The sequence below is a fragment of the Oreochromis aureus genome, linkage group 3 (genome assembly GCF_013358895.1).
Source record: "Oreochromis aureus strain Israel breed Guangdong linkage group 3, ZZ_aureus, whole genome shotgun sequence".
Lineage (NCBI taxonomy): Eukaryota > Metazoa > Chordata > Actinopteri > Cichliformes > Cichlidae > Oreochromis > Oreochromis aureus.
In genome coordinates this window covers 6,427,468-6,448,331 of record NC_052944.1, presented here as the reverse complement: position 1 = coordinate 6,448,331, position 20,864 = coordinate 6,427,468, and the positions used below count along the sequence as shown (strand labels likewise).

At 43.3% G+C, this 20,864-nt stretch overlaps 1 protein-coding gene across 1 annotated transcript; it reads left to right on the top strand.

Annotated features, from left to right (window-relative positions):
* The first annotated feature begins 484 nt into the window (after window positions 1–484).
* On the top strand, window positions 485–11,692 carry LOC120438829 (NLR family CARD domain-containing protein 3-like). Its single transcript, XM_039609269.1, has 3 exons — window positions 485–1,157; window positions 2,660–2,836; window positions 11,541–11,692. Exons 1-3 carry the CDS (start codon window positions 595–597, stop codon window positions 11,548–11,550), a joined length of 750 nt encoding a protein of 249 aa, XP_039465203.1. The 5' UTR covers window positions 485–594; the 3' UTR covers window positions 11,551–11,692.
* The last annotated feature ends 9,172 nt before the right edge of the window (window positions 11,693–20,864 follow it).

Genomic DNA, 20,864 nt, shown 5'->3' with positions numbered 1-20,864 from the left:
ACTTCCCGACCTGCAGCAGCCAATCAGATCCCTCCTACATGTGTTGACAGGCTAACAGAAGTACGAGGCTTCACTGACGCCCAGATGGAGGAGTACTTCAGGAGGAGATTCAGTGATGAAGAGCTGTCCAGCAGAATCATCTCCCACATGAAGACATCCAGGAGCCTCCACATCATGTGTAGAATCCCAGTCTTCTGCTGGATCACTGCTACAGTTCTGGAGCACATGTTGACTACAGAGCAGAGAGGAGAGCTGCCCAAGACCCTGACTGACATGTACTCACACTTCCTGCTGGTTCAGACAAAGAGGAAGAAGAACAAGTACCATGAGGGACATGAGACGAGTCCACAGGAGCTGACGGAGGCTGACAGGGAAGTTCTTCTGAAGCTGGGGAGGCTGGCGTTTGAACATCTGGAGAAAGGAAACATCATGTTCTACCAAGAAGACCTGGAGCAGTGTGGTCTGGATGTGACAGAGGCCTCGGTGTACTCAGGAGTTTGTACAGAGATCTTCAAAAGAGAGTGTGTGATCTTCCAGAAACCAGTCTACTGCTTTGTTCATCTGAGCATTCAGGAGTTTCTGGCTGCAGTCTACATGTTCCACTGTCACACCAACAGGAAGAGAAAGGTGGTGAAGAACTTCCTTAAACTAAAATCTTTGATCAAGATGATTTCCATTGTTTTTGATAACAAAGATCTTGATGTATTTCTGAGGAGAGTCATGGAGAAATCCCTCCAGAGTGAAAATGGCCACCTGGACCTGTTTGTTCGCTTCCTTCATGGCCTCTGTCTGGAGTCCAACCAGAGACTCTTAGTAGGTCTGCTGGGTCAGACAGAGATCAGTCCAGGAACCATCCAGAGAGTCATCAACAACCTGAAGGAGATGAACAGTGATGAAATCTCTCCTGACAGAAGCATCAACATCTTCCACTGTCTGATGGAGATGAACCACCTCACATTATTTCAGGAGATCCAAGAGTTCCTGAAGTCAGAGAACAGATCAGAGAAGGAACTCTCTGAGATCCAGTGCTCAGCTCTGGCCTTCATGCTGCAGATGTCAGAGGAGGTTCTGGATGAGTTGGACCTGCAGAAGTACAACAGATCAGCGCGGGGACAACAGAGACTGATTCCAGCTGTGAGGAACTGCAGAAAGGCTGGGTGAGTCCAGATGTGATCATTAACATCATTGATCAGTGTAGGTTAGTAGTTTAACTTTGAAAATAAAATCAGATTGTAAGCACAAAGTGTTTGTGTCCGTACGCTGCAACCTTCCACACCATCCTTTATTGTACAGACTCAGCAGCAGCTCCATGGATCCCAAATCCAAGAGTGGAGAACAGATTTGAAGTGTGTCACATCCATGCAGTCACAGCTGTTTCCACCATGTTTCCACTGATATTAATCCTGTTCAATGACACGTTTCATATCAGTGAATATGTTCTTTAGGACGTCCACTGACATGTTTAAGTGTCCTGCTGGAAATCACTCAAATCATCCATGAAATCCATGAAAAATCCTTTTAGTGTCTCTAACTTAACCCTCTGTCCTCTCTCTCTCTCCATCCTCCTCACTGCTTCTTTCACTGATAATCACACAAACATCGTATTCAGCTACAAAATAACACAATAATATCATCTGATGATCATTATTATAAGAGCAGGATCCATATTTGATATCAGAGTAACACACTGCTTGGTTATGTGCAGTCATCATCAGTGACTGTGGGTCAAACAGAAGCTCTCTGATTGGTTGCTGACCTTGGTCACCTGTCCACTCTCACCTGTTTGTGTTTGCTCTCTCTTTGCTGTCTCCATCTCTCTCTCCTTTCTCTCCCTCTCTGTCTTTGTACCGTCACTCAGGTCCAATGGAAACAGTGACATTTACAAACCAATCAAAGACAAACTGATCCATGTCAGGTTATAACAATATTCAAAGTGAATACAGGCTGCTGCTGGACACAGACAGGTAACATCATTTTGACTTGCTGTCACCTGGATCTGGACTCATAAACACTGAAGCCCTCAACAGGAATACAAATCATTTTCTGCCCACTAGCAACACACCAGCAGATAATGTCTCAGAAGCTAAAATGAGCCAATCATTTCTGTGTTTAGTTCCCCTGAAATCAGATCTGATATCAGCAGCTCTGAGTTCATTCATCATTATTGTCCAGTGATGAGATTTCTGCTCCGTTTGGTAACAGTCAGCAGGTTTTTCCTGCGTGTGGACGTGAACAGTCGTACCTGACAGCAGGTAGCAAACAGAGATCATCTTTCCAGCTGGAACTCTTCACTGAGCTGAACTCATTCAAAATGTTCTGGAAACAGGAAACAGTCCAAATGTGTGTCTTCACTCTGACTCTGGATCAGATCTCAGTGACAGACTGTGGACATTATGGAAGCCTAAATGTGACACCATCTTCCTCCTTCATCTGCAGATTAAAGCCAAACAAAGATTCTCATTAAAAGTCTGCAGGTCTGAGAGAGACTCAATCGTTGTGTCATGTCAAACACAGTAAGAGGAGCTGAAGCACAGATGTGAAGAGCAGATTCATCAGATTATGACCTCACTCTGTTTTGTCTTCATATACATTCAGTCTGTGTTTATAATGCAGATTTTCTGCTTTTATAATAACACATTTATATTTTCTACCATCACAGACTGACTCAGTGTCGACTCTCAGAGTCTCACTGTGAAGTTGTGGCCTCAGCTCTGAAGTCCAACCCCTCCCATCTGACAGAGCTGCACATGAGTAACAACTACAAGCTCCAGGATTCAGGTGTGAAGCTTCTGTGTGCTGGACTGGAGAGTCCAAACTGTCGTCTGGAGACTCTGAGGTGAGTTCACTGACTGCGGCTGTTGTTGTTTTTCTATATTTCAGGTCTTTGATTGATGTTTGAAACTTTCTTTAGTTCCTAAATGTTCAGGATGTGTCTGAAGACAAACGTGAAGAAGTTTGAGTGCTTTCAGAAATGTTGTGTCTTTCCAAACGACTGAACAACAGTTTTCCTTTTGGCTCCAAACAGAAGTGACAGACTTGAGCAGGGTTCATTTAAAGGCTGACAGAAGTGGAGTGGTGACGGGAGATGTTTGACAGGACAGTGTTTCAGCCTCCACAGGTTCATGTTGTGCTCCATCAGTCAGTGAAGATGAAGTCAGTGCTGATGAGGCTGTAGAGTGTGTGAGGGATGTGAATGAGGATGATGAAGATCTGATGATAGCAGATAAAAACAGGCTGCAGAGACTTTGAGCCATACAGGGCACACAGTGTGTGTACAGAACAGCTGAAATCATTCTGGAGGCCTCACTGGAATATGGAAGCATCACAGTACAGCTTCACTAAAGTCTCTGATATGAGATGAGAAATGAAGCAGCCAGAGCTTTTTCATGAGTGGAAATCCACTGTGACTGTGAGCTGCTGCTACAGCCTCCAGATTAGCCAGCAGCTCATCCTGCTCAACGTTTTCTCACCAACTTTAATGGAAGTGTGATGGTTTCAGCTGGAGTGATGGTCAGGGTGGCCTCCTCTCCTCTTCTTCTCCTCTTCCTCTTTCATTTGTAAAGCCACTTCTGCTGCTTTCATTCATTTGAAGTCCTGTAGCTGAGTTTGGGAGAGACTAACAGCCTCGGCAGCAGAGGGAGAAAGGCTGTAACACCACCACCACTTTACTCTGTTCTACCTGTCACATCATTTTATCAGGAAACAAATGTGCTCATGTTTTTACTATGTTTGTCTTGAAGATGTAAGAAGATCACATGGTGCTTTTTATTATTGTGTTGGTTTGTTTCCAGTCTCTTGGATGGAGCCCAGCTGTGCGTGGCCCCTGGGCCTGTGGTCAGAGTGTGTGCTGGATAATCCGGCCCAGGATGAGGCCAAACTGACATGGGATGAAATGTCTGTCACATAATTGAGCTTAGTGTAGTTTCATTTCTGCACAATTTAAAACAACCAAAACTTTGTTCTGTCTTTTCTATGTTATACTGTAGACTTTCTTTGATACTGTGTCCAAAAGGAGCAGCTTTTACTTTGAAGGGGAGCCGTCTCTGTTTCCTCTTCAGGTTGGATGATGGAAGCAAATGAGTGTGTGATGTTCTTTCAGTGTTGCACTTTGTAGACGCTCCCTGAGCACTGGTCTCACAGCCAGCTGCACATAGAGACCAGTGTTGTTAGTCCAGGTCAGAAGATGACTTGTTGGGATGAAAATGAGCTTGTAGTTTGTCTGCTTTAATCATGTGACTGGAAAAAGGTGTTGGACTTCAAATATGTCCGTTTCTTTCACACTTCACCTTTAAAATTGAAGCCTTGTGGTTCCTGGAAGGAAAAACACGACTTTTTCAAGTCTTTGTCCTGTTTTTATGATAAATGTACGACTTTAATGTGAAACATTCAGAGTTTTTTCTCTTGTTGTGTTTGTTTGAAGCTGCTTCCTGTTGGCTTCAGCTGTTTGGAGTTTCCATTTTCTAAACTTCTACATTCTGAACCTTCTTCAGCTCTGAACAGATGATGAAACACTGAATGATTTCAAGCTCACACTTTGTCTAATAAACTTACATCTTTCATTCTTTATACAGATTGAGTTACTGTGGTTTGTCAAAGATCAGCTGTGATTATCTGGCAGCAGCACTGAAGTCCAACCCCTCCCATCTGAGACAGCTGGACCTGAGCTACAACAAGCTGCAGGATTCAGGAGTGAAGCATCTGTGTGGTTTCCTGGAGAGTCCAGGATGTGGACTTGAAACTCTGAGGTCAGTCAGCATGTTTTAGTTGTGCTGAGATGAATATGATGTGAAAGTTGTGCTGACACTAAACTGCAGACATCAGGCTGATATTATACTGATCCACACTGAGGATCTTCATGGTAAAGTCTGTTTTCTTCTTCTCTGGTTTAGTCCATTGACTCCAGCAGAACAATGTTCACATTTCAAACAGTGAGACTCAACGTATGGCCTGCATGCCCACACGCCGCCTGCCCACCTTTCCTGATTCAGAGAGAGGGACCCTGATTAACTGTGTAGTGTTCTTCCTCACAGTTCTAAGTATCAGACACAACAATGAATAATCCACAGCTGACTGTCTTTAGCAGGTCAAAGGTCACGGCACACAGCAGACAGTGGGAAATATTCTAATTCTGATCATTTATCAGCACATATCCATATGTATAAAAACAAACACTGTGAGACTTGATCAGAGGTGTGATCATCACAGCAGAGGCCTTTGTGTCAAAGTCACTGAGGATCAAACAGAAACACATGAAGCAGATTTTCCTCTTCTGGCTTTTTATAGCAGATAACCTTCAAAATATTCTGCAGTCGATCAAAACTGAAGCAAACCATGAATCAACATGTGAACATGAGCTGATGCTGCTGAAGTGAAGCAAAGTTACAGAGGTTTGATTACAGACACAGCTGAGAGTTTGTAATCTGTCAGCATTTTAAAAGGTTTCAATTTCTTCAGTATTGAACAGCAGAAATGAGGCTTTGTTTTCGGAGGCCGACAGCAGTGAACACAACAGCAGACTGGTGCGTAATAAGCAGTGAATAATGCAGAAAACAGATTTTTGAAGGTAAACTGTTCTTGAAGTACACTGAGAGAGAGAGAGCTGTGCAGGAAGTAAAGGTCAAAGTCAGAGAGAATTCATGACGATGTTCATCAAACGTAAAAGCGTAGTTTGGATCTTCTTTTGCTGCTGGTTCACTCAGTTTTGGTTGGAGACAGATGAAACCTGCAGCTTCAGGATCTGTGAGCTGTCCACTTTCAGCCCCGACGGCGTGTCCGTATGCGTGCCGTCGAGTGAACGATCCACGCTCTGTGTTTCCATCTTTGTGTGTTTAGCTGCTCTCATTTACTGTTTTATCTGTTTGCTTGTTGTTGAAATACTTTTGGGAGCTTTAACCTGAGATTCTGGCAAAATACATTTATATTAAAAATCCATTCAGGATTGAATGAATCAACATCGCTTTATTCAAATTAAAACCATTTAAATAGGAAAATCCATTTTTACAGCCACCTCTAATGCTGGGTAATGTCAGCTGGTCCATGTGCAGCTGGCTGTGAGGCTCAGGGAGCGTCTACAAAGTGCAACACTGAAAGAACATCATCCATAAATATTGAGGAATAACTGGACTCTCATACAGAGAGACTCAAATGCCTTTAAACATCAGCTTATCCTGCTGATCCAAGTCCAACACTGAGTTTGTAAAAACATGTTTGTCAATCATTTTGTTTGGTTTCTGAGGAAAATGATTCAATAACTTGCTGCTAATACACAACATTTCATCATATTTCCTCATAACCCTCTTTTGTCTGACCATTTGATCCCATATGAATTTGCAATAAAGGATCCACAGAGTTTGGTGACAATAATGACAGTAGATGTTTGTGTGAAAGTGCTGGAAGCAAATGAGTGTGTGATGTTCTTTCAGTGTTGCACTTTGTAGACGCGCCCTGAGCACTGGTCTCACAGCCAGCTGCACATAGAGACCAGTGTTGTTAGTCCAGGTCAGAAGATGACTTGTTGGAATGAAAATGAGCTTGTAGTTTGTCTGCTTTAATCATGTGACTGGAAAAAGGTGTTGGACTTCAAATATGTCCGTTTCTTTCACACTTCACCTTTAAAAGTGAAGCCTTGTGGTTCCTGGAAGGAAAAACACGACTTTTTCAAGTCTTTGTCCTGTTTTATGATAAATGTACGACTTTAATGTGAAACATTCAGAGTTTTTCTCTTGTTGTGTTTGTTTGAAGCTGCTTCCTGTTGGCTTCAGCTGTTTGGAGTTTCCATTTTCTAAACTTCTACATTCTGAACCTTCTTCAGCTCTGAACAGATGATGAAACACTGAATGATTTCAAGCTCACACTTTGTCTAATAAACTTACATCTTTCATTCTTTATACAGATTGATGGGCTGTGGTTTGTCAGAGATCAGCTGTGATTATCTGGCAGCAGCACTGAAGTCCAACCCCTCCCATCTGAGAGAGCTGGAGCTGAGCTACAACAACAAGCTGCAGGATTCAGGAGTGAAGCATCTGTGTGGTTTCCTGGAGAGTCCAGGATGTGGACTTGAAACTCTGAGGTCAGTCAGCATGTTTTAGTTGTGCTGAGATGAATATGGTGTGAAAGTTGTGCTGACACTAAACTGCAGACATCAGGCTGATATTATACTGATCCACACTGAGGATCTTCATGGTAAAGTCTGTTTTCTTCTTCTCTGGTTTAGTCCATTGACTGCAGCAGAACAATGTTCACATTTCAAACCTTCAAAGAAGAAGAAAAATCCTCCACTGGATAATTCACTGTGAAACTCTCCAACTCTTCATTCCACCTTAAAGTCTGTCTGACACTGAAATCCAAAGCAAAATGTGCATTTGCTTTACAGACAGCAGTCCAACACAAACATACACACATCATCCAAAACACAGTCCAACATCCAAATCTCCTCCACTGCCAGCATGAATGATGGGAAAGAGAAGGAGGAAGACTCTGACATTCAGGCTTAGAATGAGTTTCATGAAGCAGACTGTGAAGATCAAAGCTGCATTAGAAGCTTACATGAATGAATGAGTGGACAGAAGTGGACAGAGATCATCTGAAGCACTTCAAAGGCTTTAAATCAGCACATTTCTCTTTATTCTTTATCAACTCTGTTAGTTTCTCTCAGTTTTCTGTGGAATGAAGCTAACAGCAGGCTAATAAGATGCTGACCAATAGGTTTCTATTAAAGGTTGTAATTTGTATCTGAAAAAGTGCTTTGGCTCAGCAGGGATCAGCTTACAGGTAGAATACAGCTGCTGGATGGGATTAGCATGTCATAGCTATCTATCAAACTGCTAACTGGGGGATTTCAGGCCATCTATGGATCATTTTTGCTAACTGTTTATTCAGCTTAGGCTCACAGGGCTGCAGCCTGTGCCCTAGCTGTCATAGGGCAAGAGGCGTGGTCCACCTGCACAGGTGAGCAGTCCATCACAGGGCCAACAGAGAGAGACAGAGAAGCACTCTCTCACATCCACACCTACAGCCAATTTAGAAGCACCAATGAACCTAAGCAGCATTTCATTGGACTGTGGGAGAACATCCAACCTCCACAGAAAGGCCAACAAGCTTCAACCTACAACCTTCTTGCTTTAAGGCACTAGTGCGAACCACTTTTCCCCATTTCACCCCAAATCCTGGATCTTCCTGTTTCTGACTCCAAGCCAGCTCCACTAACACTTTCTCCTCAGACACTGCCACCTAGTGGAGGAAATCTTAGTTCCATTTGAAGCTTCAGATGACAGTTAGTTCTTTTACAAAGAGGTGGAGGTGGTGGGGACACAGCACCATCATCACTCAGTGCTAGGGATGGGTATTGTTTAGGTTTTATCCGATACCGGTGCCAACCTGGTACTTTTGAAACGTTGCCAGTCCTTAAACGGTGCTTAAAGAATGAAGAACACAAACTTTGTACAAAAACCTCTCATGTTTAGCTGTGTTCCACTTTTTCTTTGGTCATTTTAGACTTTTTGTCCAGGGTGAAGGGAGTATCTGCCATCAAACAAGAAGACAGCCGCATGTAGCTACGACGGTGTTTGCTAGTTCACCTTACATGCATTAATGTAATAACGTGGTTAGCCTACTCAACGTAAATTACACACGAACAACATTAAGCTACTCACACAGAGAAGAATGGCTGCTGCTGCCATCATCATCCTCATCATTTCTGCTACACTGGCAGGGCTAGGGGCCAGGACTCTCCTCTTCGGGTTTTTGGGGGATGTTGCTAACTCAGGGACCGATAACAGGCACCACACCCGCAGTAGATTCGCTCGGTCTCGCAGCAAGCTATCAAATACGGTGCATTTCTCGGCTTTTAAAAAAACGCTATGCGTCGCCAGGTGTTTCATCAGATTCAAGGTGTTACCTCCTTTGCACAGTGTCAGCACTTGTTGCAGGCTGCTGAGTTTGCATCTTTTGCTGTGAAGTACAGCCAGACTTTGACCGCTTCGCCTTGAGCATTTTTAATCTGTAGCTCTGCTCTAAAAGGATGTACGTACCTGGGCCCGCCTACTATCCTTGGAAAGGTAAAATGATTGGCTAGAATCTAAAGTGTATCACAGCTCAGGAAAAAAAAAGCACCAAAATGTGCGCTGCTTTTCGGTCTGGTTACTATTAAATTTCCTTCTTTGAATTCTTTTGGCGGCAAAGAAAGACTGGACCCAGGGTGGTCAAAGCTCAAAAAATGATCTTTATTTTACATTCCCGGGAACGGAGACCTGAACACAGGAACATACACGCTCAGGTCTGAAAGCAGCAGCAGCCAGCATGGTTATTTATAGATTTCCGCAGCACGTCACACACTCTAAGTTTTGATCAAAACACTCTGCTTAGTTTCACTTTCTGTCTGCACCTCCAGTGCTCTGCAAAAGCATGCAGTTTCCTGTCAGTACTTTTGGCTCAGACTCTACTCAGAGCTGGCCCTCTCTTATTAAAATACATAAAACAATATAATCAGCAAATAAGCACTAAGAATATATATTTAAATCCCAACATTACTACCGTTTATGTCAGAACTGGTGCCATAATGGCACTGGATACCAGTACCCATACCTACTGAGTGCCATAGGACACTTAACCTTTGTTTCCATATGCTGGGAACTTCCTGTTGTTCCAAGGAGGACTGGAAAATGTGTGAAAACCTCCCAGTCAGTTCCTCACAGCACACTTCAATCATTTCCCTCCCACAGCATCAGGACCAGGGTTTTTCTCTCTTTGGTCCCACTAAGAGATTTCCACACAAACACCTCATCAGTGGGACTCTCAGAGCTACCAGCCCTTTGCTACAATCACAAAGCTCTTCATTGAAATCAATGATATCAAAGCTGGAATCAAACGAGTCCAAGTCTTCTGCTGATTCAGCATCACATTCATCTTTGCTCCTTGTTCTGCATCCCCACCATGGACTTCATTCCTTTCCAAGCCAGCCTTGAGTGTCCTTTATTCAGCTCATCCTCTGCTTTACTTTTACACCTGATTTTAGCTGCGTTATCTCTCTTTCAACAAGTTTCTGTGCCTCAATCTTTTCTTCTCTCCCTCATAACAAGACAGCTTCTTCTGCCTGAGAACATGTTGGAGTGATTTACTAATCCAGGGCTGCTTATTGGGGAAAATACTTCCTGTTTTCAAAGTAATCCCCATTTTTCCCAGAAAGAAATGTAAGTAGAAATCGATGATCTAAGTGAGAACATGAGCCTTTAAAAAGTCCCAGTGGGTGCAGTCAAAGCAGTCCCTCAGTCCCAGTATAGAGTCTTTGGTCCAGACTGGAACAACTGTGTGCCCAGTTTGAGCTCTCTTCAGTCCTGTGACCTGACAGACCCAGAGGGCCATCACATCACATGTAGAAGCTCCCTAATGGAGCCACAACACATGTCCAATACTTAGTCTGTCTTGTTGGACCAACTGGAAGAAATGATTCAAGGACTTAGTCACAGAACAGAGATTCAAATCTCCAAAATCCAACTGGCTGCATCAGGACATATAGTCTGAAACTCTGCACAGTTTCCTGTTTGAAGCTGCTTCCTGTTGGCTTCAGCTGTTTGGAGTTTCCATTTTCTAAACTTCTACATTCTGAACCTTCTTCAGCTCTGAACAGATGATGAAACACTGAATGATTTCAAGCTCACACTTTGTCTAATAAACTTACATCTTTCATTCTTTATACAGATTGAGTCGCTGTGGTTTGTCAGAGATCAGCTGTGATTATCTGGCAGCAGCACTGAAGTCCAACCCCTCCCATCTGAGACAGCTGGAGCTGTGGGGAAACAAGCTGCAGGATCCAGATGTGAAGCAGCTGTCTGATCTTCAGCAGAGTCCAGACTACAGACTGGAGAAACTGGGGTCAGTAGAGTGATGGAGTGAGTGGGTGGTGCTGTCAGCAGTATTGTACTAAACACAGTCAGTATGAAACAAAGATCCAGTGTTTCCTGTAAAGCTGCAGCTTCTCAGTGAAGCTGTGAGAGGAGAATGGTGACAGGCTTCAGGATTGGACACAAACACTTCCTGTTTCTGACCTTTATGGTCACCATGGTAACGGCTGACACGCTCTGATCAAACACTGTCAACAGCCAATCAGCTCTCTGAACAAAGCAGCACGCAGACCAATGACTGCATTCATTTCCAAGTTTAAAGCAGTGAAGAACACAGTCTGTAGGTGAGGAAGACTTTAGTGAGAGCAGATGTTTGGATGGAATTCCTCCAGTTAACAGCTGGAACCATCTGGATTGTTGGGCTTGTTGTTGGGGTTCCTACAGAGCTCAGAGTGGACACACCAAGGTTCTTCTAATGAATGAAAGTCCAAACTCAAACTAGGAGGGAAAAACATTTTCATCAACTTAAATAAAAATCCAAAGATTAGAAAAAGTGAAGCAACAATGAGTCCTAGTACAGTCCCAGCACTGAAGTCCCTGCTGCTCTTTATACTGGATGTGCTGCATCACTGACTGACAGCTGATGAAGAGTCTCTGGAAACACTCGTTTATCTCCTCTGCTCTTCCTTCTTCTCTCTGCAGTTGGAGCTGATGATGGTAAACAGGACGGTGTGTGTGCTGAGAGAGGAGCAGCTGTGTCCTGATGATCCAGAGAGGTTGAAGCAGCAGCAGCTTGTGTGTAGAGACGCTCTGACTGGGCCATGTTACTGGGAGGTGGAGAGGAGAGCTTCATCCAGCAGTGACTGACAGAGGAATGAAGTGCAGATGACTGTCAGTGCTGCAGAGTGAACTGCTCTGAGAACAGCTCCACTGTCAGACACAATGTAGAGTCCAGCATCATCCCTGTGTGTCCCTCTGGATCTGACAGAGGATCATCAGTGTATCTGGACTGCTCTGCTGCTGCTCTGTCCTTCTACAGTCTCTGCACAGTCTCTGTCTGACTCTGGCTTCAGACCCTCCTGGATCAAACTCACCTGGAAAGACTTTCAAACATCACTCAATGGATTTGAATACAGAATATATTTGATATATACTGTAGATGTACTGTAGAGTTGCAGTTTGTCACTTGTAAATACAGTCTGTGAGCAGCTCTGAGCTGAAAGATCTTTCTAGAAACACAAAATGTTTTCACTCTTCTGTTGTTTTTTCATATATTTCCACAACATTAATATTGATCCCACCTGTCTCACCTGTTTCATGCTTTTATACATAAGAACAGGACACGTGTGATCTGAGCGCTGCTGTGGTTGCTGTGCTGCACGTCTTCATTTAGATAACAGAGACATCTAGTGGTTCAGAGGGAGAACTGCAGGAGGTGGAGCTGTGTTTTAGCATGGAAAACTTTTTATCTTTTAGGCGCAGATACAAATATGACAAGTATCAGTGTGAGATACAAAAGGTCACATCAGTCAGCAGAGGGAACAGTGATCACACAGCAATGTAAGAATAGAAACATAACAGTGAATCTGGACATGTGTGCAGATGGAAGCAAACAAACAGGATGTAACACTACATTAAAGCCACAAATGGGAAGAAAACCAAGCCAAAGGAAAATATATTTGATCTCAGGAATCCAAATCAGATGCTTTAGAGCAGGGGTCGGCAACCCTGGGCACGCGTGTCACAGCTGGCACGTGAAGGGTTAACTGATGGCACGACCATAGCTGGACTGGCCATCAGGCATACCGATGGTGATTTTTCGTTTTTAATGGGCCGATGATGTTTTTTTTGTAACAGTATAAACAGTGAAAGGTGGCGGATTGGCCGGATGCTGGTCGGTGTGTAAAAATAAGTCAGTTGTTTGTTGGTGGCTATGGCGGAGCTTCCACAGAGGCAACAGGTGTATGAGGGAAAGGGGAGGCAGGAGGGAGAAGGGTCTGGCTGCAGCCACTGGGGAGCGCCATATTGGGACCTCCACACTAACCAGAAACAAGTGACCTCCACAGTAGGCAGAGATACGTTCCTGCATCGATCATCGGCTTTTGTTTTCTTTTTTTAAAGAACTTTATTTAACAAACAATGAGTACAAAACATACGAACAGATGAACAAAAGAACAGAACATGAACACAAAACCAGGGGTAAAAAGAAAAAAGTAATAATTGTATGAATACACGCAAAAATTCACATATATATATTTTTTGAGAGCCTTTTTGTTGGTGGAGTCTGATATTGATTATATGTACAATTCCACATCCTTAAAAAAAATGACAGAAATGTGGTGTTTTATTAGTAAACTTACATTTATGGATGAAACATTTAGCTAAAAGTATTAACAAATTTATTATAAAAAACATTTATCATTCTTCTTGGGGAACTTAAAGAAACAGAGTAAAACATTTTCCCATCGTAAAGAAAACTCCCTTAAAATATGGACAATAACAAAACTGCCTCTTTATTAACCAGCTGAGCCACCAATAGGATCCCATTTTGGACCCAAGTTTCCAGGAAAAGTGATTTATTTTTATATAAAATATCTCTGTTGTTCCAGATGAGGTATTTGTGTGGTGAGAAGTTGTGTTGATAAATGAGGGTCCACGCTAAGAGGACTTGCTTATGGAAGGATGAATGTTTTACAGGGAGTTTCTCAACATTGTAATTACAATTTAAAATAAAATTAAAGTCACGCATGGATCATCGACTGTGGAAACCTTGCAAGTGGATCGTAAAGGTTGGTACAGAGTCTTTCATGTCTAAATTTGACGTTAATAATTATATAATTGTAGGAATCATCTAGTTTGCTTACACTGATTACGTTGGCACTTTGTTAGCGCTACAACAACGGTCCGACCCCCGAGGTATCTAAACTTTAGTAAGGAATGTGCACTTTTGACACCTCTGGTTATCATTTAGTGGTCAGTTTCAAACGTATTTGATTTTTGCTTGTTATGAACAAATTCACTTCACTACTTTTCACGATCTGTAACACCAGTGCACATTGTTCCATTTACTGCATATTGCACTTTATTCACTGTACATTTTGGATATTTTTGTTAATATGTACAATCTGATTGTTAGATAAACTGATTGCATTCTATACAACTACATTTAAATTACATGTTGTTGATTTTCTTTCTTTTTTTTCTCTCTTACAGACAAAATGATATGCCGGTGCACTTTCACTGCCCTGTCTGTAACATGACAGTCATACAGCGTGGGGATATGGCAACGCAATTATTGTCATGTCAGCATTCAGGACTGCTCCCCACTGAACTCTCCGTGGAGCCTCGTCTCCCTCTCGATGTCTTGTCTCCAGCATCTAAACCATTTTCTGAGTCTTCGGTAGAACATTCATGTGCTCTACCCTCTGTGCTAAATGAAACTGTGGCTTGTGGAAAGTCCATGAAAATGAAATGCCCTCACTGTGGTCTTAGTCTTCTTACAAAAAAACTTCAAGGCTCACATGATGAGGGGGCGTTCAAACAGGTCAATAGATGTTTGCCTGGCCTGTCATCTGCAGTGTTTTTGTGCAGAGGGACTTCTTCCTCTTTGTTTTTCAGTTTGCAGAGGACATGGAGCTCTTTTTAAAAGCATGTGCTGACAAGCAGGGACTACGGGTCAATGCGATGTTTGACATTTAATGGACAGATGAAGGCACTGGCTGTTTGTTTGTGTTTTTTATGTGTTGTTTGTTTTTCAGTGCACAGAATTCCAGTTAAACTTATTATAAAATGTTGTTCACTTGTTTCCATACTTATAGTAAAAAATTTAAGTGTAAATGTAACAGCATTGTTTATACTTGTAACTTCAGAGTAAAAAGCTTATTGTTGATATTAACATTAATGTATTATCCTGTAATCAATAATATTTTTATATATTTTACGCATTAACCCTCTGATCTCTATCCTGGCCATTTGGGGCCACTTCACTTCTTCTTCTTGTTTGACTGCTACACTGCAGTGGACCAAAAGAATGACGCAGGTTTGATCTTAAGGATCTAATAGTTGTGTGTGTTTGTGCATGACATTGCAACGCAAATATGTATTTGCAAGATAGACTGGAATAAATTATGATGCATCAAATATTACACAGGCTGCAGTGAATTTTTGTTGATGCAGGTTATTGAGCTTTGAGTTTCCCAGTCAAACTTAGCTTTGACACACATGCTAACACTCTTACTCTTGTACATTTCATAACAAGACACCATAGCCAAAATATTAACTCTCAAAAAAAATTCAAAGCTGCAGCTGCAGCACACACAGCAACAAACACTGTTGGTAAATGTGTCCTGGAGTTTCTGCAGGTGCAGCATGTGAGCATGAACGCGCTTGTTTTTAAAAGGATCCCTCATGTAATGATCTGCTAGAGGGTGTGGGGGGCCACAGCCCCGTCCTCCAGGGCATGAAGCAGGTATGAAGGAGATCAAAACTCCAGACATCCTGAGGCCCCCAGAACACAAGAGACCAAGGAAGACCAACAGAGGGGCAGCCGCGCCACTATCCCAGAAAGAGATGAGGAGAGCCCCAGATGAGGGGTCGCTCAGCAGCCGCAGAGCAGAAGCCAGGGGGGGTTGCAGTGACGTGCCCGTGAGCTCCGCCGGCAGCCAGCTGTGCCTGAGTGACCGAGCCCCAGGCCGAGAGGCCGAGGGGACCCTAACCCCGAAGTGGCCCGAGCGAGCCCCAGGCTCCAGGCCCCGACAAGCAGTCACCAAGGAGTGAGCCGGTGTGTACCTGGACGCCCATCCGCGGACACAAAGAACCACCAATGCACCGATGTCTGAGGGCGTCTGCCACCGGCAGGGGAAGTGGTGGGGGGAGATAGACCTCCATACCTTGGAGGGCCTGAGATGTCCCCAGAGAGGTGGCATCTGATGCCCGACCTGACATATAGACACAGACATACAGGCACACACACAGATACAAACATCCATTCTCACCCTCATGCTCTCAAATGCAATTACTCAGCACTCACCCAACGTGGAGACGAACATAAAGAAACACTGTACACACAATCACACACTCCCCAAGCGTACTCTAAGAACCAGGTCTAGGTACCCTTGCCCTTGGAGGGAGAAACTGCACCCAGACCCAGGTGGTGTTACCCTTTTCCCTGCGGTGGAGAGAAGCAGACCGCCCCGACTCCGCAGCAGCAGGGAGGCCCCAAATTCCAGCCCCCAGTTGGACGGCCAACTCCTCCTCCTAGCCCCCCACTCCAACAGGCCGCAGAGAACGGGGGTGTGAGAAGACTCCAAACCTCCCTCCGCCCGCTGTAGTGTTGGTGTATGTGTGTTCTAAGGTGCATTTAAAACCCAGGAGGACATGGTGCTACCTGCCAGAGAGCAGCAGGTAAGTGCATAGCCCCTCCTGATAGCCCTCAATGTCTACGTGTATTTAAAATTGAGAGGTGGGCAACGACGCCAGGGGTGGGGTGTACACCCTGATGGTAATTTGGAGTCCGTGTATCGTGCCCACCCCCAAGATCCTATATGTATGTGTTATGAGAGTGTGAGTAATGTGAATGTCTAAGTTGTGAGATAAAACTTGGTTCAAAAAGTAAGGCACTGATGCATTTGTGACAGCTTCACTTGAAATGCCTTCATCGCGTCATACATGCCATGTCCATTAACTTACAGCTTTCCTTGGTGAGCTCAAAAACTCTGTCTGCAAACTGAATCTATTTTCCACATAAAAGACTGAAATTGACGGTGATTTAAACCTTTAGCTCGGATAAAATTTACGGTTTGCGTCACGGTGATCATTACAGTCTCCATTTTCAAGACTTTACCACACAGCGTTTCCTGGTTCATGATGCAGTATTCTGTCAACCAGTACAGTTTTCCTCCTGCATCTTTACTCACATCCTGCTGACTACTCCACTTTTTTCACCACATAACACCAGCACTCCATCTATTATAAGTCCAAAAAGTTTGTCCCATGGCATGTCAGTTACACTTTGACAGACGTTTTTAAAACTTTTTCTGTCGTTGTCCCGTGCATCGATTTAATGTCCATGTCCTGCAGTTCACTCCACGGATGATGGCCAGCTGTGCAATGTCCATCATGTCTGTACATTCATCCACTGCAAGAGAGTGTGCAATAAAGTCTTAGGTTCTTTGACACAACTGTGTTCTTAAATCAGTGACCATCTCACAAACCCGATCAGCAATCGTATTTCTGCTCAGGCTCACATTTGCCAAATTTGCCATTTGCCAAAATCTGCATTTTGTCTGGAAACAAGACATTGCACACCTTCATCATTCAGCTCCTCAGAGTGATAAATGGGCTGATTTGGCTTTTTCCTCTGCCACAATAAAATTTGCTTTCACGACAGCTTAACTTTGTGATTTTGCTGTGGTGACAAACATCTTCTGAAATGTAGCCTAGCTGGCATGGAGGCTGTAGCGCTGCATTATGGGATCTGTAGTTAATGTGTTATTAGCGCCTCATATCGCCGGGCCATGTGAAAGAATAATAATAAATCTATATAAAATGATCTCGTGGGCCAGATTTAAAAGTACTTTGGAGCGCCGGAAGCAGTGGAAGAGAAGGAAATATATGAAACTGTCAGTGGACATAAAAACAAAATGAGTATTAACTGGACTCACATCTGAAAACCCACATTTATTCCTGGGCTTTTAAATCAGAATGAGTTTGTACTACTTTTATTTCTCTTATTTCTTACTCAAACCTTCTAATTTTATGATTCTTTTTCTTAACTGTTATCATGTCGTCTTGTGTTTTTATTCATTTTGATTATCTTAATTGTACAGCACCTTGGTCAATTTTTTTTGTTTTAAATGTACTATATGAATAAACTTAAATTTGACTTTGTGGATTTTGGGAATTATGGGTATACTTCACTAATTAGCTGGGGATTCTGAGCCCCTCCCAGAGAAAGAATTTGGAAGGATTCCAAATTTCCCAACCTTTCCCTAATCGTGCTATGCCCCCTGGTGGTCATTCTTTGCAATGATTTTAGGTTGGAATTCAGATTCCAACTTCCATATTCCCACCAATGAACAAAGTTGGAAGGGAACACTTTCTGTGGAATTCTTCCAAATTCAATGATAAAGTCAATGGTAGATATTCCAAAAACCCGATATAATCCCTTTCCTTAACCATAACCTTATGCCTTACCATAACCTTATGCCTAACCTTAACCAGCACTTTAATGACGTGAAATAGTGTTTTCCCAAGCGATTTTAAGGAAAAGAGCAAAGATGTGTGGATTGAGTCCAAACGGTTCTCATGTGCCCTCACTTTTCCGATGTCGTCATGTAGGAACGCTTTGGGTGCCCGAAAACGTAATATGTTGACGATTTGTCACGTACCGTAAAATGTTACGCTTTGGGAGTGAGAACGTGTTGATGAGGGAAAGGGGAGGCAGGAGCAGTGTTGCCAACTTAGCGACTTTGTCGCTATATTTAGCGAGTTTTCAGACCCCCTAGCGACTTTTTTTCTTAAAAAAGTCGCTAAAAGACGTGAAAGCGTGATCGCTTTTACTCTCAACAAGCAGCGGGTGCTGTAACACAGTCAGTTCTTCTTTTACTCTTTTACTCTTATGCTGTTTTGTGGATCACAAGGTTTAAAACTACTTATAAACACACACACACAAAGTAACTCCACCAGAGTGCCTAATTCGGATCACTTTTGCCGGTCCAAGCCCGGGTAAAGGAGCAGGGTTGGAATTGTGACATTAAAAAAAACAATAATTGCTAAAAGAAATTTAATTTGTAGTTCTAAATAAACTCTAAATGCATTTAGGACGTTTTTACTCACTTTATGTCTCTTCCACGATGTTATTTCTCTCTCCAACAACATAGGTTACAATTATATTAGCATGACCAATTATGCAAATTAGGTGATGACGTCATTTAGCGACTTCTAGCGACTTTTAGGACAACCAATAGCGATTTTCCTTACTGAGGAGTTGGCAACACTGGGCAGGAGGAGGAGAGACCCGAGGCGGCCGCCGGTCCGAGTGTCAGGTGAACTGAACTTCAGGTAAGAAGTTATGACCTGCAGTCTATCCGGGTCAGATATAAACCAAGTTTAGGTGGAGTTTATTTTCGTTATGCTGACTTTTTACAGTCAGTTACAATAACTCGTACTGCGTACTAGCTAGCATGACGGAGTTTCTATACAGCTGGGTGGTGCTATGATGTTACTGATAGTGAACTTTATTTTAGTAGATTTGCCAACCGTCCTGTAAAAAACGGAATCGTCTCGTATTCAAAGAAAATATTACGCGTTTCCTATTGAGCTGAAAGGGAATGCAGTTTGTCCCGGACTTCAGCTAGAATGGAAAAAAGACACAAAGCTGGATTTATTCTGTGTCTTCTGCCTCTTCTCCTCTCATTCTCTCCCCCTCTCTCTGCTGTTGCGACTTCAGAATCATCAGAATCAGAATACTTTATTAATCCTGAAGGAAATCAGGGTTACAGCAGGCAGCACGCTAATGGCGCACGCGCACTTACAAAGGAACCCTCTGACCAAACTTTACACAAACATCACATTGGGAAGACATGTCAGAGAGGTAGGCTGATAGGAAAAACAACGAAAATACATAACATGAGGTGAGAGGAGGAGAAAAAACTCCACTCAGACTGAGCTCCTAGTGGGAGAACAGTTTGATATGAGGAAAAAAACACCTCAGCACAAAAAGCACATGACTGTCAACACACCATAGAAACACAAGACAGGCAACAGGGGCTGGTAAAGGGTAATAGAGAGCCGGTGTAGACAGCGCATCCGGTCCTGCAGCATGTCTGCGCTGGTCCAGTCGACCGCCATCTTCCCCGGGAGGGGACAAGCATCGAAGGCGTTTGGAAAGGGAGGGAGGATGAGTGTGTATCAGTGTTTGTGTGTGTGTGTATGTGTGTGTGTGTGTGTGTGTGTGTCCAGAGTTCAGCTGAGACAGTGTCCTTCGCCCTGCCAGGCTAAGTAAACAGTCTTCCAGCCAACCCAGGTGTCCTTGCATAGAATGGGAAGAAACAGTCTAAACACAGTCTGTTATCATGGTGTTGTTGTTCAGCTCCAGCCTTGAGACCACAGCTGGAGCCGAAGGGATAGCCACATGAAGTGATGATGGTTTTAACTTTAGTGCAAACAACTCATATGAATTTCAAAGCTGTTCTAACAGTCCAACACTGGTCTCTCAGTCTCCCGTTGGAGAGCCGCGAGCTTCTCCATGATGTTATCAAACTTACGCTCCATGATGTTGTCATTCTTGTGCTCAAAGAGCCGATTCTGAGAACTCACGACCGCAGTGAGCTGCTCCAAGATGTGATCCAATTTTCGCTCAGAGGTGTTATTCTGAGTGTTCACGGCAGCCGTAAGCTTCTCCAAGATCTTATCTGTGCTGCACTCAATGAGCCCATTTTGAGAACTCACCACTCGTCCCATCGATTCAATCCCAGCGGGCAGCCTTGTGGGGTTTTGAACAGCCGATTCTGCTTTCTTTAATCTTGCAGATGAAACCAGGAGATGTCCTTACTGAATCATCAGAGCTGAACAGGTGATGGAGAAACAGGTTTAGCTTTTAGGATCTGTGTGAGCAGATCCTCACATGAAGAGAGTCCTCAGGTCTGAATGCTGGACACTCGGAGACCTGTGTCTCTGAGTGGGAGACCAGAGATCACATTAACATGTGTGTCTCTGTATTAACAAACATGCCATATTGGCCCAGTTTATTTTTCTTATCATTGTTGTGAGGAGACCATAAATAGCATTTGTATTTTCTGTTGTACAGTTCATTTGCTGTTATGGATAAAAATACTTTTTTTGTTTTAAAGTAGCTGATAACTATTCGCTGATAGCTGCAAACATCTGTCAATAAATATAATTCTATATAGTGTGTAATTTATTGCTAATGCAATCATATGGCACATTGACTTCTGAGGAAATTTTAGATGCACTCGTCATCAGAAAGGTTGCCGACCTAAACCAGGGGGTTTAGAGTATCATCGA

Coding starts and splice junctions, on each gene's coding strand:
- LOC120438829 (XM_039609269.1), top strand. CDS start 595: ATGTTCCACTGTCACACCAACAGGAAGAGAAAGGTGGTGAAGAACTTC. Junction 1,158..2,659: donor AGGAACTGCAGAAAGGCTGG/GTGAGTCCAGAT, acceptor CTACCATCACAG/ACTGACTCAGTGTCGACTCT.